Below are 26641 nucleotides of genomic sequence, written 5' to 3' on the forward strand. Positions count from 1 at the left end.
CTTCAAAAGGAAGGTGATTAAAAATGTTCTGCTTTCACGTTCAGAGGCCTTTGAATTTTAACATTTCCACTTTCAGGGATTAATCCTATCACAAAATTATTGCTGTTCCATCACAAAAAGTCAAATATATTTGTGATCGCTATGGGTTGCTTTATACAAGTTATTTTATTCTATAATCCTTCTTACTATAAAAAAAGAAAATAATGATAACATGCTGTTTAATTCCTGGTTGCTCAAATCTGAGCAAGATGACTTAAGACACACTTCCTCCCTTTCCCAAAGCAGCTCACCTTACTGTCCTGCTTTGCAATTTGTTGTTGACATTTTACAGTACCAAAACAGAGAACCTGGGAGAAAAAAAAGATTTATAGCCTTCCAACTATTCTTCTATATGAAAACTGAACAATTACACCTCCATCTGTACTTAGGAGTCCAGGACTTGTTATTCCTTCTGTATGTATCATGTTTTCCTTGTATAGCAATTAAGAATTCATTTTCTAAAAACCCAGAATTCTTCATGGGTGCCCACAGTTAGAAAAATGAGGACATTAATACAGCAAATGGCTTTGCCAAAAGCAACTTATTTTCAGAACCAAACTGGATATTTTTAAAATAAAGAATCTAGCAATCCGTATCTCAGTAGTCTACTACACACTGATCCTAATCTTCCACACAAGCACACCCCTCCCCTTTTGCTTTTCTCTTTATTTGGCAAAGCAGCATTGCATAAACTGTTCAATGATGAGGACATTGCTTACATCGTATCTATGGAGTTAAATCCAAGTGCATCCCATCAGTAGTGAGCTATAAATCAAAACAGAATTTAAAGACTCAATTAATTTTAGAAGGAAAGGGAAAACTATGTCTGTTATAGCCAACTTGAACAGCAATGTTTGATAAGAGCGGCCACCCACCTCTGATGTCTTGAAGTTTAATATATACAAATGCCTGGTTTTAAGGTAATAAAGCAGCTGATTGTATCTACTACATGCTAGTCTATGACAACATGTCAAAAGCTTAAAAAGGAAGTTCATCTCCTTTTAGTAGCATCTAGCAGACATTGGAACACAGAAAACCTGGTTCTACCTACGTAGTGTCATAAGGTGCACAGAAGCAGTTTTACCAAGGGACACAGGAGCTGAGAGAAGTGAGTGTTCAAGTACCCCCATCAAAATTAGAGTTCACAAGCTATAGGTCTTTATCTGCAGTTCTGCAGAAATTCACTTTGAACAGATGGAAGTAAAATAAAGGCATGTTAAATAAAACAGTGCCCACATAAAACTTTCCACCATTCTTCATCAGATTTGCCTTGAGCATCTAAAAAAATAAAACAAACACCACGCTTTTCCATGCTGATAACAACAGTATAACAAAGTCCAAAACAAGCTGCAATGCTGTTGGTTTTCAAAAAGCTTTTAGAACTGGAGATGAGCAGTCCACTGTAACACTATGTTTGGGTCAAGATGATGTAGCTTTTACAATTCATCCCTGTAGAAAGAAAACACATGCAGTTATGTTTTTTCTCCCCTTGGAAATCATACCTGAAAAGTTTTCATACTGTATCAGATTACATTTAAGTGCTCAGGCACATTAGCAAACTTCAAAAGTCTCTTCAAGCACTTAAGAAAAAAAAATAAAGGCAACAGCAATCCTGTATCATCTCATACTACTATGTGATGTAACGTGAAATATGGGTCCCTCTATTTTACATTTAGTGGATCATTTGCTTTAATGAACATCCCACACACCACACAGCTCGTTACACAGCTACCTGTCATCCAAACTCTGCTGGCTACATGCTGGCAAGAAACTGAGCCAACTTACTAGACAGAGTTTTGGCAAAAAACATTCTCCGTAACTGCCAAAAAAGGCAAGTTTAGCTTCAGCTGCAGTCTCAAGAAAGCCAGGAACACAACTTCACAGGAAGGTCATGCAGTTTGTACCACCTATTTCATTTATTTTGCAGAGAAGCTCGATTAGCTCCTGAAGAAACTATGCTAAATGAGGACTAGGTTATGGAAGGGGTGGGATGTGCGTGTGAGCATGTTAAAAGGAGAGTCAGGTAGGAAAAAGGATGCAAAGTCTCTCTAAATCACTACAAAGAAGCTAGAAAGTATAGGCTTTTGTTCTTGCAGGACATTTACAACACATTGAAACAGGAAACCCACAGAACCCATATTCCAACAGTGAAATTATAATATATTAGTAATTTAAGTATTTCTAAAGCATTAACTTTAATGCAAAATGTCCATCAAATCTGAAAGCTGTGCACTGTGCCATTATGAATGTTGGAAAATTCAAACAGAAGTGTTTGTTTTTCCACCCCCAAAGCACAAATTATCCATAAACTCAGAATGAGTTTGCTACAATTTTTCTTTTAGGAGGTGCATCACCCTCATTAGCCAAGGCAAATACTGTCTGAATTAAGGAAAACTTCACTAATGTGATTGCTGGCTTAATACACAATAGAATTCCCAGCTATCATGCAAACTAACCCACAAAAATATAGTGCTACATGCACACAAGCAAAAGCTTTAATTTAGAAAGGCATTATCTGTCAGGAATCACATAACATGGAATGACAGCATGCGAAACATTTTAAAAGCAACTGAAAAGGCTGTTGCAACTAATACTTAGACGATTAGTTTTTTATATAATGCAGCTGGGATGCAAACCTTGTGATTTGTTAGTGACAAATACTTGCATTCATTGCACTTTGTACTGCCTTCTAATAGTAGGGTACTAATCACACAGCTTCAGAGTGCTGCAGTAATTACAGAAAGCAGAAAAAAAGTAGAAGGGAGAAGAATACATCTTGGCCATTGCAATGAAAAATCTGTTTATATCCAAAGGTTTGGAAGTTCTCCATTTTTGTCTTTTTTACAGAATGGGTATTTGCTTACTTTAAACAGATAAAACTAAGTGAACATCTGATACTCAGTTTAAAATGCAGTGCCAGTGAGTTTAGGACAAGTTCTTCATTCATCCTTAATGCTTCCAGGACCTGCATCATTAGTTAATATTTACAACTTCAAAAAGCACATGTAAGTAATGACTACTGCTATTGCTGGTTTAGTCTCGTACTGCTGATGGGATCTTCATCCTGATTCCTACCACACATTTTCATAGCTTTGTAAAAGACTGGCCTTTTCCCATGACAAATAATTATTAATATAATTTAAACTCAAGCTAGATCCTCAAGAAATTATAACCCTAAGAAAAAACTCCATATTTACCCTGAAACTATTAAAAATTATAATTTTACCCAGCCACAGACAATGGCAAAGTTTTTGCATAATGCTGCTAACACACTTAATGTATTGAAGTGTGGACTATTTTTCTTTTACAACATGATATTCATACTTAGAATTCAAATAAACAATACTACCATGTCAATATTTAAATTGTTGGTATTTTGCATTGTTTTAAGCTATTCCTGACCAAATAATAAGGTAAGCAAAGTATATCCTAGATGTCATTTTCAAAATAAAGATTTTAATATTCTGTTTATTAGAACATTTATTGTATTAAGGTGGATCAGCTTCCCTCAAATGATTTTTCACTCACTCTTCCCTACTCATTAATCTAACAACAGCATGCCAGCCCAAAACAATCCATGATGTATGTGTTAAAATTATGCAACATTTATTTTCTACTGTTATGAGAAGCTGAGCTTGTATGTGCATTATTGGATTATATATATTAGAAAAGACAGAAAAATCTTAGATCATCAGGTAGGTAATGCTTTTTAGCTTCACCTAATGTGAAGAGCTTGCAGACTTAAATAACACAACACAAAATAGCAGCAGCTGATCTGAACTTCAGTTGTATGGATCAGAAGCTGCCAAGCTACGAAGACTACCATGTTTCAGCTACTGGTAAAAAACAGGATACTTGCCTGTTCCCCCTGCAGTAGAAGATCTATCCTGGTGCAAAGCTTAAAAGGAGACAGGAAAGGCGACTGCTATTTCCTTGTTAAAAATGTCCTGTTGCTGTCTAGAGCCATACTAATTAATTTTTGTATTTTTATCCATTTTTCTGGCCATGACTATTTGCTGTGATTCTTACACAACTCACACTATTTCACACTGCCTTCATATATGCACTCCTTCCAATCTGCTTAAAAGCTCCTGCTTAGTAAGCAATATATATATTTAGGTTTTAAGTCATCACAGTAGTCCTCCTCAGGCCCTTGGAGCTCTAGCAAGGAAATCACTCATCTCATGTTGTCAACTGAGGCATCCAAGCAACTTTGTATGCTCAAGTTAAAGTAAATTTCAGAAGTCATTAGCTCAAAATTACTAATCTAAAAATAAATCTAAGAAAGTTTGAAAAAATTGGCTTATATAGAGAAAACATATACATACGCCACATTTTCCATTGGGAGTACCCAAAACCAGACTATTAAAGAAACATTCTCAGAAAAATCTAATAGGTAACATTTCAGGTAACTGTGTGAGTTCACTATGGAAAAAAAAACCACAAATCTTTGCAATAAGAAATAACAGAATTCTGGGATACACGTAAGTCATGAAGTTTTGCAATCTGTCTCCACCTTTTCAGTGGAAGGCATTCAAATTAAGTATTTGAATGAGCATTTATTGATTTGTCTGAAATCTGCAACTCACTCTTTTTGATCCACTTCAGTTTTCTTGTCATTAGGCAGCATTTGACTTTCCCTTTTTGATACATCATTCATCTATGAAAAATATGCTGGCATTACTGATACTGTATTTCTAATTCATATTAGACTATACTTTGAATTTCAGTATCTACTAGGTGTTTCAGCAGCCAACTATTACTCCCTTTGTAATTCTGAAGGTAATTAGATGCAATATTTGGACTTGCAGCATTTCAATCTGGAAAGGTGCTCTTATAAAGTATTTATAATTTGCTATGATAAATCATCAAATTGAGAGAGCGGGTTGAAATGACAAAGAAAAGGAATTTTCTCTGCAACCTATCGTATCAATTACAACACATGCATATTTGTATAATAAAGACATTTTAAATTTAACCTAAAATATTCTGTGCAGAGATTCTTTTTGCCAAAGTAAAATAAAATTTTAACCACGATCATGAGTCTGCATAGCTGAAGGAATTCTGGGCAAACAATTGCTCCTAGTTTCAATTGAAATTAGACAACTACCTTGTCAGGGGCATTTGAAACACTGAATAAGAGTTTCTGAGCAGAAACATATTAAAATATTTCCTAATAAATACATTTTCCAAAAGGATGCTTAATCACATTGTATGTACAGACAAGTGGGATACAGTAATAGCCCCAGTCTAGTCACTGCATTTTTTGTTCAGAAGAGGTATACTGTCATAATAATTTTGTATATTATCAGCAAATATGAATTTAGTATGACATTTATAAATAATTTCTACTAATGCAATATTTTAAGTTAAAAAAGTATTTTTTAGAAAACTAAAAACCAGCTTTTTAAAACAGCTGCCTGTTTGAAAATAAAAATCCATGATTGCAACCAAGACTCATTGCTAAGCACTCCTTATGTTGTTATTCCTTTCAATTGTCTCTTCATCTAAGTAGTAAGTGAACTCTCACAGAGAAGTAAAACCAGAGATCCTAATTTACACAAGAGCTAAGGTAGCCAATTAGCTGTGTTCTCAACTGTGCAGCACAAGAGGTCTTCTTGTCTCCCTACTTATCAGTAAAAAAAAAACAATTAATAATTGGGAAGTTTTATGTGAAAGGATAAACATCCTTACCAGCATAATCACATACCTGGGCGCCTACTGCTGGATCTCTGGTACACTAATGCTTTTCATTTTGTATCAGAGATAGGGTTCCTGTGCATATTCTACTTCCAAATGTCTCATGGAGTCACAGTTGAGAAGATTCCCACTAATGTCTGGGGCTTAAAAATACTACTGCAGCTGAACACAACCTAGAAAATTATGGACTAAATTTCAAAAAAATAAATTAAAAAAATTCTCTAGCACCACAACACCAACTTATCAAAATCCAAGGAGTCTTTTTCCTTCCAACCAGTCCACCTTCTTTTGTTGGACTTCCATTTTGGAGCAAACTTCTTTTGCTAGACATTCCAGTTTTAAGTAATGAGAATGATGCAAAGTATTTGAGGGTAGGTTAGACCTCAAACACCACTGAGAGAGATCAAGTCATTGCTGTGCTGCTTTGTAAAGAGGACCTTGCAGCCAAAGTAAGGAATTGTACTAACTTCTCCAACATGTGAACAGCTAAGGAAAAATTCAAGTGGCTTCTTTCTTATCAACTGGAAGGTCTGTTAGCTTATCAACTGTATTTTGTGATAGGACATCAATTCTTAGCACGATGGAACAATTACTTGCATTAGGAATGAAATTGCATTAACACTGTAAACTAAGAGAATGACAAGCTAAACACACAGGATCCTTGAGCTCATCTAAAGAAGATGATTGTTCAATGAATTTTAGACTTACAACTAGACTCTCTCATACACTAAAGCTTTTTATTACAGAAAGACTTAAAGATGCTCTTTCAGGAGTCTCTAATTGATCTCTGCTCAGAGGTATTCAACAATTTAGGAAAAGATAAACTGAAATCTAGGCAGTGCAGAAAAAATTCCTCTTTCATCTTTGATGCTAGCATAGATAACAAATGCTAATTTATAATTAGGAGTTTCCTCAGCAGCAGCTGACTGACTGTGCACTTTGGGATCCAATAAGGAAAAACAACAAAAAAGACAGATGTGACCTCCTGTAAGGTCTGCAGTGCACTGGCAGTTATCCTTGAGAAAGGAATATGAAATTTCTTCTGATCTCAAAAAGGAATTAAAGACAAAACAAACATTACAAAAAGTGGACTTCTGAGATTTTCTTTAGCAGAGATTTTCAAGTCTGAACCAAATTTGAATATACATAGCAAGAAAAAGCCTCCATGACACTGTAGTGATCAAGGTAACCCTTCAGGCTAAGCACTTACCTTTTCTGACTACACCAACGTATATTCTTAACACTTAAATTAAAGAAAACATAAATTTAAAAATGAGCTGTTTCAGAAAAGAACAGAAATTGGTAAGAAAATCTGGGGGAAAGAATCCCACGATATTCATGATCGAAGAAGGCCTGAACACAATCTATTATTTCTTTCTGAGCTAGCAGAGAAAACAGAGTACAAAAGTGCACCAAAAAGATGTAAAGACCTTAGAATTCTAGTCCTAAATACACAAAATAATAGGACCAGCTGGGGGAGTTGGGGCTGCTCAGGGGGACTTTTTACAAGGGCAGGTAGTGATAGAAAAAGGAGGAATGGTTTTCAACTGAAAGAGGGTAGATTTAGACCGGATATTAGGAAGAAATTCTTCACTGTGAGGGTGGTGAGACACTGGCACAGGTTGCCCAGGGAAGTTGTGGATGCCCCCTCCCTGGAAGTGTTCAAGGCCAGGTTGGACAGGGCTTTGGGTAACCTGGTCTAGTGGGAGGTGTCCCTGCCCATGGCAAGGGGGTTGGACTGGATGATCTTTGAGGGTCCCTTGCAACCCAAACCATTCTGTGATTCATTCTATGACTCTATGAAAACCACCTTCACCAGCAGCAAAGGATAACCACTGCCATTACAGAAACCACTTCTATAAACACTACTTGTAAGAACATATACTGCTGCTATGAAGAAACACAATTGCTACTATAATCAGATCAGGTGGAAATGCAGAAAAATCTATAAAACCTCTCTGGAAAAAAGAAGAAGGTTTAAGAAGAATACTTCTCTCTTCTAGTGTAAGCAGAGCATGTACTCCAAACCTGAATAAAGTCCACTGCATTTGCCAGAGGAGGAAACCAACCACAAAACAGGTGTGGTCCAAAGCCTTACAAGAGGCAGGAAACCTCCATGTACCATGGTGAGGGAATACTGGCAATATTCTAAGACAAAATATTAATTTGCATAACAAATACAAAACGTCCAAATAGCAAGCATGCTTCGCAAGCTTTGAACCTAGCAATATTTCATTAAAATTGTTCTAAGAGTAAATTGTACATGGTGGCTATACAGTAATCCAAGAAACACTGAAATGAGGTCTCCGTAAGAAGCAGTAATGCACACTGCTTTATTTGTACTTTTTATGAACATTTTCATACCTTACACTCTTAAGTATTCACGTATCCAAATCACAAGTTACACTCCAGAACATTAAGGGGAAAAACCCCCTAAAATCTAAACTTAGGAGTTATAAAGCTCAAAAGTTGTTTTCAGAACTCAATACCCATCTATGTACCTCATTAACACATATATTATTCGCAAGCACTCTCTATCAGGAAGCAAGACAAGACTGCTGCTTTGTTCACTGGCATACTAATACCCAGCATGGTTCACGCTCACAGCTGTGTTATGTCTACGTTACTGGCCACTCAATTCAGCAAATTGGAAGGGTTACTACCTCTAGAAAGGCCTTTAGAGTTTGCTGTGTTGGTGAACACAAATATGTCCCCATCAGACACAGATGACAGGCTTTTAATAACATGTCTGAGAAAATTTTCTAAACACTACTCAACTACATTTATGCTTAGGGAAGAAGGAATTACCTTCTCCACTTTCTGCTTGGAGGCTGAGGGAAAAGTGCTCCAAGATTATCTGTATTTCCCGCAGAGGACTTTACAAGTAATTTTTAAATTGGTGACATTTCAGAAAAATTAAAAATGAACTGCCAACTACCACTAACTTACTGGACAAACCAATATTTATTCTTAAGTAGTATCTTACACTTTACCCTATTTACTGGGCAAGCTATTTATAAAAAGTCTGTTAGAAGGGAAGTTTAAATCTAGAAAATACTGCATTTAAAAAAACAAGTAAAAATGCTTCAACACACCAAAGACTGAAGAAAACATATCCTAAAAAGACAAAGTGCAACCCATGCAATATTTTTCTTCTGCTTTTAAATTAACTCAAACTTAACACAACCTCCTTTTGGTGATGTACTAATGTGGACTGAATCACTTTTCATGGTATGGAGGAGCAGAAAGCAATGACAGCAGCAAAGGCAGGCCTTGCAGTCTATCTGCTTAAAATTCACACCCTTTCACCTTGTGTGTGTGTGGAAGAAGTAAGCGGAACAGAAAATCACTTCCACCTGGACCACTGCTTCTCTTTATCTGTTAAAGGCACATATATCACTCCCATCAGAGGCTTCATTTTGACACTGCCATCTTCTAGTTTGTCATACTGTTCGAGCATCTGGTTTCCCCCTGCAGGGCCAACTGGTAATATCAATCTTCCGCCAGGTTTTAACTGATCTATAAGCTAGAACACAACACAGAAATTAGAATGTAACCAGCCACTTCAAAGAAGCTGGATCCAAAGTTAGACTAATAGCTTTGTCACAAGTTATCTATCTACTATATGCAGTACATAACTACCTCAATTAGGAAAAATTAAAAATGTACTGAAAATAAGAGCATCACTACAACATGGTACAACAACTGGTACTAGAAAAATATTCACAATAATTTCATATAATTCCAAAAGAAAGTAAAGAGTAAGCGAATTAACTGGGTTGGCTGCAGTTTTAGTTTCTACATAAAAGAGAAAATGTAAATCATTAATTATTTTTACTGTAGATTCAATCTTTTTAAACTGCCAGTTTTAACTGTTTGATACTTATTGTGCATCAATACAGGTCCACTGTCTAACATTTTTAAGGTAACTGAATTCCCCATTAAGCCTTCAGAATAAGATTTGTGACTTTTTCTTTTTTATTTTCATAGAATAATTTTAAGTTATCTGCGACACACTCACTACCTAACAGCTCCTCTTTTATTCTTTGAATGGGATCGCATTTTATTAAACTAGTCTAAAATATACGAATATAAGTAAGATAAGTGACAAGTAACAGAGCACGTGAAAGAAATGCTTGGATTTTTTTTTCTTTCATAATTAAAGAAGGAGCCTAATCACAGCAGCCTCAAGGAAAACTCAGTACCTCCCAGATGACATGAAAAAAAAAATCTTCATCCCTGTTACCAACAAAAGTTATAATTAAGAACTGTTTCATTCACTAATAAGCTAAATTATCTTTTAAATTCTCATCTCTCAACACTTTGCTGGGAACACTCCCTCCTCGTATAAAATAAATAAAACAACGGCCAATGTCTGGGAATGTCTAATCTGTCTATAACACCTCAAACTTCCGGTCCTTCACAATCTCTCATTAAAATTCAGATTTAAAAACCTTAACTGGTATACTAAAATCATGCCATATATTCCCATTCACCTGACAAAAGGAAAAAAAAAATCTTATCTGCAAGAATGGACTTCATGTATATACACTCTAAAGTCCCTAGTTACTCTTCAGCTTCCCTAGTAAGAACTGCCCTGTATCTGCTCTGAAAGCAATGAACACAGGGCATTATTTCCATCTGAACATGTTATTTTTGCAACAGACTCAACGTCTTGGAGCCTGGAAAACACATACTCAAATTTTGTAATTCAATGATTGATAAAAACAAATTTATTCATTAAATAAAATGCTCCAATTCATTGTTGTAATAGAAGGTTGTGCACAAGACATTTAAAAATATGTTTATTTAGAGAAGAGTTATTAGAAAATGCAGCTTTTGTAAACCAACAGGAAGCCCAATTATAACAGAAACAAAAACCCCACACCATACAGCAATACAACCCTGTCCGCTGATACTCCCAGCAGTGCAAGTCTACTAAGTATCTTACATATATACATATGTAAAATGTTCTTTACAGCTAAGAGATTACTGAATTAGACACACAAAACATAAAGGCTTACTGCTTGGGGCACAACTGGTGCTGCAGCTCCTACATGAATCGCATCATAGGGAGCTTCTTCTGCATATCCCATTCTTCCATCTCCCACTGCAAGAAAACATTTTTTTTTTAATGTTATCAAAAGGTGTGGAGAAAACAGCTGATCTGCCATATCTATAGGTAGATAAAAGGCTATGCTCAGATTTCAACTAAAATTCTGATGAGCAGTAATAACATGATAAAGCTAGTTTAAAAGTATTGACACAACTGTAAAATAGATGCAACAAAACACCCTCATATGTACGTACACACACTCATTAAAGATATGAAATATTACTGAAGCACCTGAAATGAGAAAACACTGATTTATAACAAAAGTTCTTGGAGACATGTGGTCCAGCCAGAAAGCATATTTAAGTATTTATGCGCCCCAGCATTCCAATGCAGGTGACTTTTCCCCTCATTTACCCCCTTAGAACATACACCATTCCTAACAATAATGCAAAACATAAGGGTAAAGCATTAAATCTCAGAAGCACGTATGAAAAGACTCCAAAGGTAAGGAAAAGACAAAGCAAGTGTTCACATGGTTCGTACACCTATAACTGCACTACCGGTTGGAATGAAAGCCCAAACCTACATCCATACATCAATGCAGTGCCACACTAATCCCCACACATCCTCCTTTGTCACCAGATGGGTCTCAACATCCTTCTTGCAGACGATAGCTGGACTAACACAGATAGCCAGGTCAGAGCTGTGGCTAAAGCTCTAGGTGGCTGCTTGAAAGACGTTAGGAGTAATTAGGTTACTCAGAGGGCTACAGATACAGCTTCAGCTTTGGTGGAGAACTCATGGAGAAGCATCCTATCACAGGTGTCTCATATCAACCCAGTTATGCAAGATGAAAGGGAAACAGATCAGGTTTTTTTTAAGCCACTGAAATGTAACAAACTAAACTAGGCCCTGAGCTAAGTTTTGAAAGAGTATGTGAATGTGGTGCCCACAGTATTTACAGGAAACAAACAGGAAATTCAGAGCAAGTTAGATAAGCTCTCTCTGGAGTTGTTGGAATGAAAGTAAGCGAGGCTAAACCATCCATAAATTCACACTCAGTGAGTGCAGAAGTCCCAGTAATCAGTGAAGAAGAATTAGCAATGATGCTAATGAACATAGTCCTCTGCTCAGTACAAGCAGCTGTTTGGGGTTTCCTATCTTCAGACTGAGCTTCGACTTCTGTGCAATAACTAGTATCACAGGTTAATTAAAAAGCTGAATGAGTCAAAAGTCTAAGTCCCTGCCAGAGGCTGAAAATTTGTCAGCTTTTTGCCTTCCAACAACTCACAAGGCAAGAAAAATACATGATGGCCACAGGTTTCATTTGGACCTCAGTGACAGGGAGGGCCAACTGGAAGTAATAACACCTATAAGGATCCAAGAATGTACAGGGAGATCTGGACAGCTCCTTGAAACAATTAAAATTGAAGAGTTCATCATCTTTTGTATTAGGTCCTGAAACAAGACCCTGCAAGGACCTTTTACACCCAAAGCTTAAGGACTCTAAGCAGAGAGCATGTTTCCCCAGTAGCTGAGAAGCCCCTTTAAGCTCAGTAATTTATTTTCTCAAATCACCAATTCTGACGAGCACAAGCTACAACCAAGGGCCACAGGCAGAAGCTGCCAAGCAAGAACTACCAATGTTTCAAGAGAACTCATGCCTATTGCTCACCAATTCCATGAAGTCAGCTTTCATTACTGTTGTCAATAATGAAGATGAATGTTCCAGTATTTCCAGGGTTTAATCTCCCTGACTCTGCCTAAGTGGATTCTACTGGAACAACCACTTCAATGCAGTCAAATACATAATTTATATTTGCTTAGTAGCACTGCACACCTCCTCTAAAGCGGAAGTTGTGATGTGTTACAGTATCAAGCAACTGTTCCATCAAAGAAGGCAATGGAGAAAGACTTCATTACCTCAAACACACAGATACTGCTTTGAATGACGTTAGTTATACAGGGAGACAAACGCTCATTCCCTACAGTGTAGTGGTAGACATCAGAAGCAATGATCTCCAGTACTGCTGGCAAAAGAGAAGATTGCTAAGTTGAAGAAACAGCTGTGAAAGAAACTGCTAAGCCGTCTTCTGAAGAAGAACGTGTGTATTCTGAGACTGAAATGCACCTTGTGCGCTGTCCAGAGAAGTCTGAATGTGACTTCTGCGCATCTTATCACTCCATTGACAGTGGTAAAAAGGATGCAAAACATCTAAACCATTTGCTCTTAGAACTAATTGTCCAAACCAAAGCTATCATCCTCAGAATCAGCACACACACACACACACACACACACACACACACACACACACACACACACAAAATCATGCTCCTTTATATGCATCAAGCACAGCATGGCTCTTCCCTCTTAACATCCAGAAAGATTCTCCTGTCTACAGCGGTCAGTCAGGTATATATAGACTCACAATGAGAATACACTTTTAGACATCCAAGAGATTAAAAAAAAAAGTTGGCATTCATATATTCAATGTGATACAAATTATTACATTATTCAATGTCCAAGGGGAAACAGAAGCCAAAATTTTGAGCTTGTGCTTACATCCTGAATAACATCAAACATCCTACCGAGATCTCCAGTTACATGCAGGCTGTTAATGAAGTAATCATAGTGGTGGGTGGCATGTGGTGTTGAGGGGGGAAGTCATGTTAGGATTTTCTGAGATAAAAGGGATTTGTAGCTTGTTTTTGAACCTATACGTGATCGGCTGATCACTCAAGCCTTCAGTGTCTTTATGCAGACCTGTTTTCACACAGAGTTATAGCATGAGCACAGAAACAGAGGAAAGCTACTTCACTCTGGTTAGAATATCCTCATCCCTGCTGGCTATGTCTGCATCAGCAAATAGTGCAGTACAATAGAAACTGATCGGTACAGCAAAACAGTTTTTGCTGAGAATCTGATGTCCATGCAACACACGCATTTCAGAATGATCGCTCTGGTCTAGTTCTAGTCTTACTGGGTTAATACCCATTAACATATAAAACATATTTGATTGCTTCTCAGAGCACATAATCCAGTCTAGTTCCATTCAGAAGGAATAAAATTTTGTGCTCTCCAAGAGTCTTCTCACGCGAGCCAAAGTGTGGGAAATGGGAAGAGTTGAGAGATTCACCTCAAAGGCACCCTCTCCCGAATTTAAGAAAAATGAAAACAAAAACAGAAACACATAAAAAAATCCTAAACCCCACAAACTAATATAGACAAATAATTAGTATACCTATTCCCAAGTTCTCGGTGGAGCTCTATTACTGAGACACCCCAAAATAATGTTGATGCTTCTGAAATGCAGACATGGCACATCAGAGATGTGACACAACAACAGAGAATGTTTGACATGTACTTGTCAAAAGCCAGCAACTGACTTACCTAGTCTTAATTCATACAGTTCCCATCATCAATCAACGCTAGATTTCCATGGCTTTTTTGTTGGGGAAGTGGGTGAAAAAGGTTTTGAGACTTTTGTTTGTTTGTTTTAAAAACCAGCTCTGTCTGGATTCTAGCTCCACATCAAAGAGCTCCCAGGAATCCAGCACAGTTGAAACATTCTTCTTCTCCACCCAGTTCATGAAAGTGATGATGAGTTTACTTAGAAATCTGGTCTCCCAAGACCATCAGTTTGTTTCAGGTATAACCAGAAGCGTAAGTCCAAATAGCTCTTGTACAACAATGGAAATTATTCCCCCTCTCCAGCCCCAACAGTCTCAGTGTAATTTCTTTTTCAAGAAGGTTCAAGGTTTAAGTGTTATCAGTGACGGACACTGCATTTTATACATACATACAAGTACTCGTGTTGATTGGCTTACTTAGAAAAAGATTTAGGACAGTCCTTCATTTAAGAAAAAAAAAAGGACTAAGAATCAAAAAGGTAATTAAATCAAAACTGTGTGAAGATGATACTTTTCAAATGCCTAAAAACTACTTGGATTTTTAAATTTTCATTTGGTTCTTCTTTCTTTGGTTTAACTTCTTAAATCAGGATTTTAAATCACATCCAATTCCAGTCATTTTCAACCAGCTGCTAGAAAAAATATCAGTTTAATTAGTAAGTATATCAGTCTGATGCTCACCAATCAGTTTCACTCTTCCTGAAGACAGCAATGTGGGATCATCTTTTTTGACATTATTTATTGAGTCATCTACTAGTTCTTTGATATGATCAATTCCTACAACTTGTCCTTTGGGACCAACCTGGAATAAAAATATACAGTTGAATAATTTCTGCTAGTTTTGATTTATTTATAGAATGAGTACTTTATCTGCTGAGCCCATTTCTCTAAAATAAAAACAAAAACAGTAAAGTGGTATTATATTTTCCCAATGTCATTAAAACTACTGCTTAGAATGACACATCTTGACTGCTAGAAGCAACTGCTAATTCAAGTTTGTCAGTACAGTCTTATAAATGCTTGTAGTAATCTTTCTGAGATGTGATTCACTTAAGTTATACTAGCAGTGGAGAGTTCTCTGAATTTTTAGGAGTGAAATTTGATCATGAGTGTTTGCATTACCTGCAATAGAAAGTAACAATTTCAACAACAAAGACTAAAACTAATCTCTTTTCATGTTGAATAACCTTACTTAAACATCAAGGTTTTTCTAAAGAAGACCTTACTTTTAAGTCATGCACTTTGTTCTAAGTTATCTCAAGAGCCGTACTCTTTCAGAAGCAAATGCAGCAATTAACAGTCATGGGCAAGCTACCTTTTGTCACCTACCCTTGCATTTATTAATCTACTTTCAGATTTAGAGCTCTCTTCCACAGGAAGAGTGGAACTTCTGAAAGCTCGTAATTCAAAAAAGGTCACAAAAGATCTGTGTTTCCTGAGGGGGAAAAAGGGCCTGCTAACAAAGAACTTCTTCATTACAGGTATTTCTTCTGGAATTGTGTCTTTATTCCAGAACAAAAAATTAGTCCCATTTTGGAGAGAAGACAAAAAGAATGAAAATCGTAAAAATCTGACCATTTTTTAACAGAATCCAGCTTAAAGAACACAATGGCAAAGTATGCCCTAGCAGCCCATGCCATCATAAAACTGTCTTTTGACACATTTGAAATGCATTGGTTATGTTTCTGTATCTTAAATCTTAATATTGCTAAGATAAGGATAATTAATAACTGGTTATCGACAACATGTGGACTTTTTTCTGGTTTATTATGGACAAGTCCTATGTTAAAAACATCCAAAGAGCAGTGTTATATTTTCTTTTTCAAATGGAAGACCACCAGCCTAACCTTTGAAACAGGGCAAGACACAAGACAAGTTTTCACTATGACAACCGCAGGTTACTATTTGGAGGAATGCCAGGCAGACAGCTGTACCAGAAGATGGCAAAATATCTAATGTAATCCAACAAAGGGCAATGTCACAGAAATTAAATTTAGCAAATGGTCATAGCATTAAATAGTCTGACATAAAGTAAGAGAACCTCCTGCTGCACGTCAGTCCATTATGCTATTTCTGTGTCCTCATCAATTACCTCTATTACCCTGGAACTTTTAAGTGTGTGCAATCAAGACAATAACAAAATGGCACAATTTCTGGGATCTCCATGGTCTGTTTGGAATAAGAATATACCCCACTTTTTATAATTCCAGTACTTACAAGACGAAAACAAAACTTAATTTAATTTGCTAACAGCCTTTAAGAGTGAATAAACTTATTTAAGTTCATATGTTATGTCGATAACTATGACAACAGCTTAACAGGAAAACCCAAACCAAAAATCTTAAAGACGCTTTACTAGTCTAAGTAAACATAAAGCTTTCCCAGAAGTACCACAAATTAGACTATCATCGTAGGACTAAAGCTGTCATGACACCAATGTGCACGCAGGTACTTGTGCCGCAAGTGCACGCTATTCATTCTAGATCTCAAGTAGACTGAGAAGCAACATCCACATGATCCAGTAAGCACTTTCCCAATTTAATTTTGATAGCAAAACACTTTATCATCATTCTCCATAATATACTTCTTTCAAGCTTTTGTTACTGTTAGAAAGAACTTTACAGAGAAAGCAAGTGAGAGCAGTACATGTTGTCTTATCTACATTCATTCAACTGGAGGAAGCAACCTCTGTATTGCACAGTAGTAACACTGTCAAACACAACAAAAGCATTTATCCAATGTTTCACAAAACATGTCTGTAAGGCATTCCATGGCATACCACCAAGGAGGATTCAGAAGAGGGACATGACATTCACGCAGCAATTAAAAATAAAAAAGTGTGATTAAGCTCCACAAAATTAGGAAGACACTTCCTTTCTGTGGCAATTCTGATTTCTCTGCAGATGTTTTCAGCTATTCTTATATGGCTACTTTAAAAGAAAAAAACGCACAACCACATTTTATCACATCTTACCTAAAACAGCAATTCCGCTACGCATTCATAACTTTTTAGTGAGAAATAAACATAGCTTTGACAGTAGTTTTAACACTTGTAGGACTGGAGTTCCCATGCATGCTACTAACACTTGCTGACTATAAAGTCAGACCAAAAATAATAGGCAGAAATTCAAATAAGCAAGATTTAAGATTTCCTCTAAACTGCAGTTTGGTTTAACTTATTTCAAGTACTTTTTTTAAATACGGCACCTAGCACTTAAAAACCTAAACACTTTTGCTAGTGCAGTGCCCAATTCTAAACATTCCCATCTAATAATCTTAACACAGGAAACCAGAAGTGATTTCAGACTCAACAGATCAGTGCTTGAAAACAGAAAACTAACTAGCAAAATAACCCACGCGAGAATTTACCATATGCATCACCATATTCCAAATTAACTTCTCAGAAAGACAAAACAAAAGTCTAGTTGGCAGTTTAATGAAGGCCTCTGGTAGTTATAAAGCAATGATAAAGTCCTAGAATGGAGAAGGAAGAACAGATTATATTCAACTACATAAATTAGTCTAACAGTACTGTAGTTACAACCATCGTAAAACAATTTTTTTAATCCTTTAAATCTTTTTTTCCTGATGTAAGATAGGGTGGAACCACAGAGTATTCCTTACATACAGGCTGAACAACCCTGATATTAATTTAATTGGAAAAGATGCAAAAAATATATAAATTAATTTCTAACTTGAAAAGATTAAATTGATACTTATGGAATATAGCAATAAGAAAGAAAAAAAAAACCAAAATGAAATTCAAATACAATTTATATACGTACAGTATCTTTTGCTATGGAAATAAAATATTCCTTTAAGTCTCACTAAGCTCTCATCGTAGCAGGAAGACATGATAACAGATCACAATGAGAACATTCACAGTCACACAAAATAATGTAAAAATTGGGCTGGACAAGAGAAACTTCTCCTTCCTTCAAGCTGTATGTAATGAAGAAAATAAATTTCTCCTTTAGGCAGTTTCTTCACCATCACATGATTTAGTTTAAGTGGACACATAAGTGGATCCCTTAACTTAATCATCTGGTAGCAGCTAGGGTAAGAAATGGGTAGTAATTCCACCCAGGACAGTAAATTATTTTCTGCATAATCTACATCAGTCCACTGTACAAAGGATGCTTTCTTTTCTCCTTTAATTCAGAGTTATTCTGCAGCTCAAGTAGTTCTGATGATCAAGTGATAAAATGAAATATCTCACCATTCGTGAAAAGCATGCTGTAAGGATTCCACTTCCAGATCCTACATCAAGTGCTTTGGCTCCTTCATGTAACTGATCAGACAGAAGTTCAAGGGCGTATGCATGCTAAGAGAAGATGACAGAGACACAAAACTTCAAAATATTGTGGCTGTTTTACCCAATATATGTTCATTTCTTCAGTGATTTTGGGCAACACACTCAGGATTTGTGTAAAAAATTTAAGAATTATTTTCTATTACAAAAAAGGAGGGAGGTTAACCACATGATATAAACACTGCTATTTCACTGACTTAAACAAATTTTGTGTGCGTGTATATAAATAAACATATATAAGCGTGTGCGTGTGCGTATGTGTGTGTGTATACACAGATCTAAACTGATCTGACTGTTCAAGGTTCTAGCACATATTCAATTTAGGTATACTTATTGGGTAAGACACCATAAATCAATTTAATTCTCTTCACATCTGGTGTTTCCTACTGTTCCAGCAGTATATGGCCCATAAAGAATTTGGCTTATCATTATGCTATATACATTGGAATATGCGGGGACAGAGGCTAGTTAGGAAGAAGGCAGCTTTGGAGTATCACGGAAAATGTTTATAAAATTACCTATACTATTCACATAAGTTCAAAGCTTACCATATGTGGAGCACTGATTGTTGCTTGGAAACCTGTAAAACAAGACAATGGAAGAACAACTTGATCATTGTTCAGATGGCAACTTTATGATCTTTATTATCTTGACTGCAAAATGCAATACCTTAACTGTCGCTCTCATTCAGGGAGACACACACACATCCTGCAATAGTTACACAGGTATTCTACTGCAGAAGTGAGTTAAGGTACATAATCTGAAAGCTATGCCACGTCAACTCTGGGCATTACAAAAAAAGGTTCTATCCTTTATCACAGTAACAATCTCCATTTTGTAACTATACTGGCTTAGCTCGGTCAAGTATTGAAGCTTGATCAAGTGACAGAGCACTGGAACAGGCTGTCCAGAGAGGTTGTGGAGTCGTCTTCTCTGGAGACATTCAAAACCCGCCTGGACGCGTTCCTGTGTGACCTGGTCTAGGTGATCCTGCTCTGGCAGGGGGGTTGGACTGGATGATCTTTCGAGGTCCCTTCCAACTCCTAATATTGTGTGATTCTGTGTGATTCTGTGAAGTATCTTGAATTCAGAAGAATAGTGACTCCCAGGATAACGTCCCTTTTTCACTCACTCCCTATGTAAAAATCTAGATTTGTTAGTTTGAATTTGATGGGGACCATAAAACTTCTGGAGATAATAACTTCACCTATTTTGCAAACAGCACACACCTATATGAGAAAACATGGAGGAACACTCACCTATATTTGTTTTTCTGGAGACATACAAGCTTTTGAGTATGTATCTTAAAAGATTTTTAAATTTTCCTATACAAACAGTAAAATCTCATTACAATTCATAGTTCACCCACTATTAAAGGGGAAAAATATCCAACTCATACAACTAAATCAAGAAAAAAAGTACATTCACATAATTCATTCTCCTTCCTTGGAAAGCTAAAACTGGGATCTGGATGGGAAACAACTGTCCTATCAGTAAACCTTCTCATTTAAAATCTATTTTCATATTAAAGAAATCTCATGTAAAGGTTTAAGAAACTCCACATTGATCTCAAATGAGGCAATTCTGTAAAGAGACAGACTGTTTCTGATGTAAACTGAATACAAATGATTTTTAAGTATTTAAACATCAGCTGCATCACCACAAATTACAGTGGTTTTACAAATACATACTTACACACATTAATATTGACTAAAGAACATCTGTCTACTTGATGTATCCAAGTATGTCAAGTGCATTCCATAACAAATTAAAACTTAGTTAAAAGGTACTGAGTAAACTGATAAAGAACTAAACAAGCTTCCAAAATTAAAAAATTATGTTCACAATCTTAACATATACATGACCAAAGGCAGGCAGTTTTGCAAATTAGAATTATCTCAATCATTTTCACACAATGCTCTTACCTATAGACTGTGGAGAATCCATATAAGGGTTGTATTTTGCATAGTGGCAACGGTCTGTAGCCAGCATTACTTCAAATACCTTGTCTGACTTGATTATTCCATTTTCTAAAATAAATAAATAAAATTTAATGTATTGTTTCTCCTCTGCAATGCAAGAGCATGTTAAATATATTAATATATTCCTAATATTGTGAGAAAACATGCTTCCTTACGCTCTGTAACACTCTAACCCTCATGATACTAGAATTTAAGCTGTGATCCAGACCACCATGCTTAAGCCAGTGGACTTTGAAGACAACTTTCCTAGCAGTTACAGATGCTTTTCTGAAACAGTATATACCATTTGCAAAGATCTCTCCCCTAAAAAAACTCAAGCTCATGCACGCCTTTGATATTCCTGAAAACACAGTCATTAAGAAACTGATTACACATCAAACAAGATATACTTCATATTTCTGAGAAGCTATATATACAGTATGAGTAATTATTGAAAAAATATACAAAAACGGATTAGAAATATGAAGCTGCAGCATCCTTGTTCAGTATTTTATTTTCAAGATCTGTACCTCTTTGGTGTTGTCAAAAAAAAATAAATCCTGTTTTAAAGAAACTCCTACAGAATCAGAATTCTTATGCTGGGGCAGACTGAAGCCAAAGAGTTTTTATATTAAAACACTTTGTTCATTTTTCAAAATAAAATGTAAATGCACATGCATGTAAAATGTCAGAAGCACTGTGCAGTGCAGTCATTTTTTCTTGCAATTTTATTTTAGTTTTTTTTTTAATGTTGATAATTCTCATTTTTTTAAAAGTTCTGAAGTAACAGAAAACTTTAGAAAACAGTGGAAAACATTAATCACCTGCATTGAAAGACACAGTATAAACTACAAATAACTGAAATTTCAACAGTGGACTACTTCATTGAACTACTTACTTCAAACAAGGAAGATCTATTTGGGAAATTACACTTAAAAGGAAAAAATAGATAATTAAGTGTCTTTAAAATCTAACCCTAAACATAGTAACTTAAAAATCAGATGAAGGAGTTTTTGTAAGATTGCCCTAACTGAAGTAGCATCACTGATTTTTTTTTTAAAGTACTACCAACACTAACACACCTGCACCCAGGCCTGGGCTACCTTCTGCACAAGCTTCCCTGACTGTTTACAATGTGCTACGCACTAGTCACATCAATCATGGGATTTGCTTCTGGTTTTTCTCATCTACTACCTGTGTCCAAGATTTAGTTATCCTGTATAACAGAGACTTGAATTAAGAGAGAAAAATAACCCCCCAAACACTTTGCTATTTGGTCTGAGGTCAAAGTATCAAATAGAACTGCAACAGGAATATACTACCAAATTATTAAAGAACAATTCTTTTTTAAAAAAATTATTCTTTAGAATTATTTCTCTATCTGGTAAATCCCAGAAAAAGCATATATTCCCCTCACAGAGCACACACGTTACACATATCCTGTGCTTTGACTTCATTTAGAACTGTATACTACAGTTCCAGTTAGAGGAAACCCCCTATTCCCATGGAAGTTTTTTTAATCTCAGACAGTGGGCATCTGCAGCAGCTCTTAAGATTACTTACTAAGCAAAATCGTACCCCAAAAGAAAACAAACAAACAAATCAATCCATTAAGTCACTGGCACTGACAATATAACACTGTAAGGAAAAAAAAGAAGTTTCCCCTGCCCACTTGGAATTTTTTATCAGGTCTGTGAACAAAGCATAGAAACAAACAAACAAAAAAATGTACTGTTAGATTCTCATTAGGTATCACCAAGAAATTAGTACCCCTAAAATAAATGTACTTTAAAAAAAAAGAGGCAGGAGAATAAGCAAAGCTGATCATAACAGGAGTTCAGATCATAAAGGTACTGAGGGGCAGAAGGGAGGTCAAAAAGCAGCAGCTGAGAAGCACTCAAGAAAGATCTAAAATAGTTATTTATTTCTTGAAATTGTGTACTGTGCAGATAGATACACATATTCTAGAAGCTATAGGTAGCCATCTGCTCTTTAATTTTGTGCCTTGGGGAAAAAAGATGCAGAGAATACACAAATCAAGCTTCCAGCCTGGAAGAGCAACTGCAGGGCCCTATGGTAAGGCCAAGAACCTCCTCTAGTTTTCAGAGGACCTTCTCTGTACTGCTGTGACTGCAGGCTTCCTCTAAACCTCTTCTTTCACGCTACCCATAATCCATTTCCCCTTTAAAAAAAAACTGCATGCCTGCCACATCTCTCATCTACTCCTGTCATCCTTCTGCTTAAGAGTATCAGTAAGTAAATTCGCCTCTTGCCACTTATAAATTTTATTCTGCCTTCATTCTATTACTTTACTTATATATTTTATCCATTCTTCCCCAAACTTGTTAAATCTCTACGGCAGAGACTGTCTGTGGATGTCTGTGCAAAACAAAGCACAAAACTTTGTTTCAGCCGAAGTACATATAACTTTATCAAGTGTTAGTCTTACACTGACAGGCAAATGACAAAAAAAATAGTTTGAAAACAGTAACTACTAACATTCTACAAACTCTGAGCACTTGGGATGCTCTCATTCAGCAAACACTCCTCAGATTTACTGACTGTTGGACTGTCTTTGATTAGTGTCATCTTTTTCATCAGTAAATGAGAAGTTAAGCAAGTTACTCATACTCAGAGTCTCCAGCAGAACCAGGGGGAGAAGCTGGATCTCATGACTCGGCCATGTACTTGAATTACTGAATAATGCTCTCTCTTCATAAAAAGTACACCCTCTCACCACACTATCCCCCAGAGATTAAGTCTGCTTTTCAAAATTGCTTATTATACCACGGAGACAACAACAAATTTTAGGTGGGAACTAAGAAAAGCAATTAAGTCCTAAACAATAAAGTCAATATTGACTTTGTAGTACTTTTTCTGTGCTGATAAGAAAAAAGAATTTTTCTAAGTCTCACAGTTGAATATAGAGAAACACAGCAACTGTAATGTACTGAGCTCCAAAGAAAGTCCATTCCTTCCCGCAGCAGTTAGTCCCAAGATGACCAATTGCCAGGATCCTAAATCTGTCTGGAAGAAATCTCTACCAGATTCTGAATGAAGCCCAGAAAACAAGTATATCCGCTAAAAAAAGCCACTAATAAAAGTTTATATTGCAAAGAAGACATTCTAATTTCATGCCATCTCCAAATGCTGAAAACACAAGACAATCAACAGTAAATTATTAATAGAATGCCAATGCAAAACATTTTCAAAATCTTAAAATCAAGCTATATATTTCAGGAAAATAAATACATATAGGTCGATTATCCTTTCCAATAATAACAGAAGACTCTCCCTGAGGAGACTGCTAGGCTTCAAGACTCTGATAATCAGTACTGCAAACAAATTAGATGTTAAATTATAAAGTGTTTACAAGCAAAGGCTAATATACAAACACACTAGCTTACAGCTTAAAATCAAAGTAAACTCTCTTTATTGTAGTTATACCAGCACAACTCCTAAGCTTCAAAGGGCTGAAGCCAAAAAGTAACCACTCAAGAGTGGAGCATGGCCTGCAGAGTTCAAGAGTTACTCAGAAGCTGCCGCAACGACAACTTGACATAATGGGAGCATGTTTGGAAAACTCACTCTGGTCTACTTCTTTTCCACAAATAACACCATGAAAACAGGAAAAGAGCTCACAGAGCAGTCCTTGGATTTGAAGGTGGAAATATACCACTGCTGAATGTAACCTGGGAAACTGGGCAGTCAGCTGTGTCGGAGAGCAAGAAAAAAAGGGCTAACGTCTGAAAAGACACCATGGACTCACAGCAAGTAAACATGCTATCATTTTGTTTAGCAACAAATGCATTACTGAAGTGCTTATCTTTCACTGAACTCCTTCCATCACTGATGGTATCCTGACTGTTAATCAAACAAGTTTCCAACCAAGCCATAAAACACTAGCAGTCAACATTTACATCAACACTACCTTCCAGACCAGAAAAAGGATGTCTCATTGCCACATGATAAAATCCAGCACACAAGCTTACTACACAAACTATAAACAGCTACTCCAACACCTCCTTGTTGCTGACTTTACATAATCAAAATGCTTGTGCAGATCCCAAAACCATTTACTGTAGGACTATTTCAGCACCCACATAGTTGAGTTTCTTCCCAGACTACTTTCTCCATAATTACTGCAGAGTACTTCACATATGAAGATGACTTTTCAGCAAAACAGTCATATCCTTAAAGTATACAGAGGTCTTAAAGTATGATGCAAAGTACATACAGCTCTATATTACAAAAGATGAAATCAAGTAGATTAGAATTACTCAAGTGACAAATAATAGTTTCCAGATGTCTCCATCTGACCCACACAAACCTGCTAGCAACTTTAAAGAGGAAAGTGGGCTGGAGCAGAGCCACATCTTGATTTTCAAGCACTGTGAAGTTAGTCGGTTTTAAGCAGCTCATCCATTGGTGTTTTTATGGTCAGGGTCTTTTTGTGTGAGGACAGGAAGGAAAAAGATGGCAAAGAATGCAATTCAGCAAACAGAATTTTATTTAAGTAACAAACATATGAAGATTTCAGTGTAAACCATGAAGACAAAGAAAGCTTTTAGAACATGAAGTGATGGATCAGCGCCCCAAGATCCAAGAAAGGACACTGACCTCAAAACATACAAAGCTCTTTGTGCTAAAGAAAGTAGGTGTTTGCAAACAAGTGGTTTAAAAACCGCTCATACATACAAGCCTCTGGTGCTTTACTGATAATTTGAGAGTATCTGCCTCAAACATTCAGCTGCACAACTGTTATCACTGTGATTTGGGTTCACAATAATACATTATTCAAACAGAATGTCACATACGATTAACTGGAAGGAATCAGAGACACAACAACAGAAAGACTGAGGTAAGTAAAGGTCCATCAGAACTAATCTTGGAGTCCAGATATTAAACGCAAACATCAAATCCCATGAAAATTTCAGAGGCATAAATTAAAAATAATAATTAAAAAATTAGTATCTAAATGCTACTCAAAACATGCATAGGTAAAAACCACATGGGAACCAAAAGCTAGGTTCAACAAAATAAACTAATATATAGCCTCAAGATTCAGTTAAATACTAACTTACCCTCCAAAATTTCACTTCTACTGTATGGGAGTACTCCTGCCATATTTAATAATGATCCTCTTCAAAAACAACCTGTCCATTTTGGTATAGTGGATAAGAGCTCTCTACTGATTTTCATGGATCTGAAAGTCTTCAGATGACTAATTTAGACATATTAGTCTGTCAGCTGTACTGGTCCCTCATACTATAATAGCCCAATGTTGCAAAGATGGTGCTGACCATTTTCTTCTCTGGGAGTGGAGAAAGGCACGCTCATTCTTTGCTCATAGTCCTACAGTGCGTATCTTTACCACAAAAGCCATCCACAGTTGAAATGTCTATGTTGATTTTATTTCAATCTATATCAGCAGCTGAGTGAAGAAACTTCTGGGAGTACATGAAAGAAGGAGGAGTACATCTGCCTGTGTGCAGATGAGGGAGACTTCATCTCTAAGTGCGCCTTGATCCCTCTACCTTTCAGAAGGCTGGGCTTCACTTACAAACAACATGGAATGCCAAAACTGAAGAGTTCAGTACAAAGCGGCAACAACCATCAGTAATAACTAAACACTGCAGCAGAGGTGAAGGTAAACTTAGCAGGGTACTACAGACAGATAAGCAACTCTCCTCACAGTAAAGCTTGAGGCAAGACTACTTCAACAGCTCTAGCAGATCTTTACGGAAAGGCGGATGCTCCACATCTTACACCTTCCTGAGCAGATTCCATGCAACCACTTTGCTCGTCTGTTTTCAGAAAAGCCAGTGCTGTCAAGACCAGTAGCCAGACCACATGAACAGCCTGTTACTATTAAGGTGGTTTCACTAAAAAAGGCACTAGTGCTAAGCAAAAGCTGGGGAAGATCAAAAGATCAGCAAAACATGACCCTGAGTCAGAACAAAATCAGAGAATCACACAGAATCACAGAATCGCTTGGTTGGAAAAGACCTCTGAGATCATCATGTCCAACCATTCCTGTCTACCCACTAAACCATATCCTTAAGTACCTCATCTACCCACTTTTTAAACACATCCAGGGAGGGTGCCTCCCCCCCCTCCCCGGGCAGCCTGTTCCAGCTTCTGACGACCCTCTCAGTAAAG

At 36.6% G+C, this 26641-nt stretch overlaps 1 protein-coding gene across 3 annotated transcripts; it reads right to left on the reverse strand.

Moving 5' to 3' along the window:
- Nucleotides 1-572: 572 nt before the first annotated feature.
- On the reverse strand, nt 573-20645 carry PCMT1 (protein-L-isoaspartate (D-aspartate) O-methyltransferase). 3 transcript variants are annotated; one of them, XM_010190481.1, is made up of 7 exons: nt 20444-20542; nt 19067-19098; nt 18426-18530; nt 14888-15008; nt 10764-10849; nt 9096-9265; nt 573-1488 (listed from the first exon to the last, which is right to left on the reverse strand). In XM_010190481.1, exons 1-7 carry the CDS (start codon nt 20508-20510, stop codon nt 1476-1478), a joined length of 594 nt encoding a protein of 197 aa, XP_010188783.1. In that variant the 5' UTR covers nt 20511-20542; the 3' UTR covers nt 573-1475. The 3 variants fall into 3 exon arrangements, with proteins under 3 accessions (XP_010188783.1, XP_010188782.1, XP_010188781.1); XM_010190480.1 differs by having other exon boundaries at nt 1403-1488; nt 9049-9265; nt 20444-20645; XM_010190479.1 differs by lacking the exon at nt 573-1488 and having other exon boundaries at nt 8893-9265; nt 20444-20645.
- Nucleotides 20646-26641: the final 5996 nt, after the last annotated feature.

Source organism: Mesitornis unicolor, unplaced genomic scaffold, assembly GCF_000695765.1.
Source record: "Mesitornis unicolor isolate BGI_N332 unplaced genomic scaffold, ASM69576v1 scaffold16048, whole genome shotgun sequence".
NCBI lineage: Eukaryota > Metazoa > Chordata > Aves > Mesitornithiformes > Mesitornithidae > Mesitornis > Mesitornis unicolor.

Coding starts and splice junctions, on each gene's coding strand:
- PCMT1 (XM_010190480.1), bottom strand. CDS start 20,645: ATGTTTTCTCACAATATTAGGAATATATTAATATATTTAACATGCTCT. Junction 18,531..19,066: donor CAATCAGTGCTCCACATATG/GTAAGCTTTGAA, acceptor ATCTTCTCTTAG/CATGCATACGCCCTTGAACT. Junction 15,009..18,425: donor CAGCATGCTTTTCACGAATG/GTGAGATATTTC, acceptor TTTTTATTCCAG/GTTGGTCCCAAAGGACAAGT.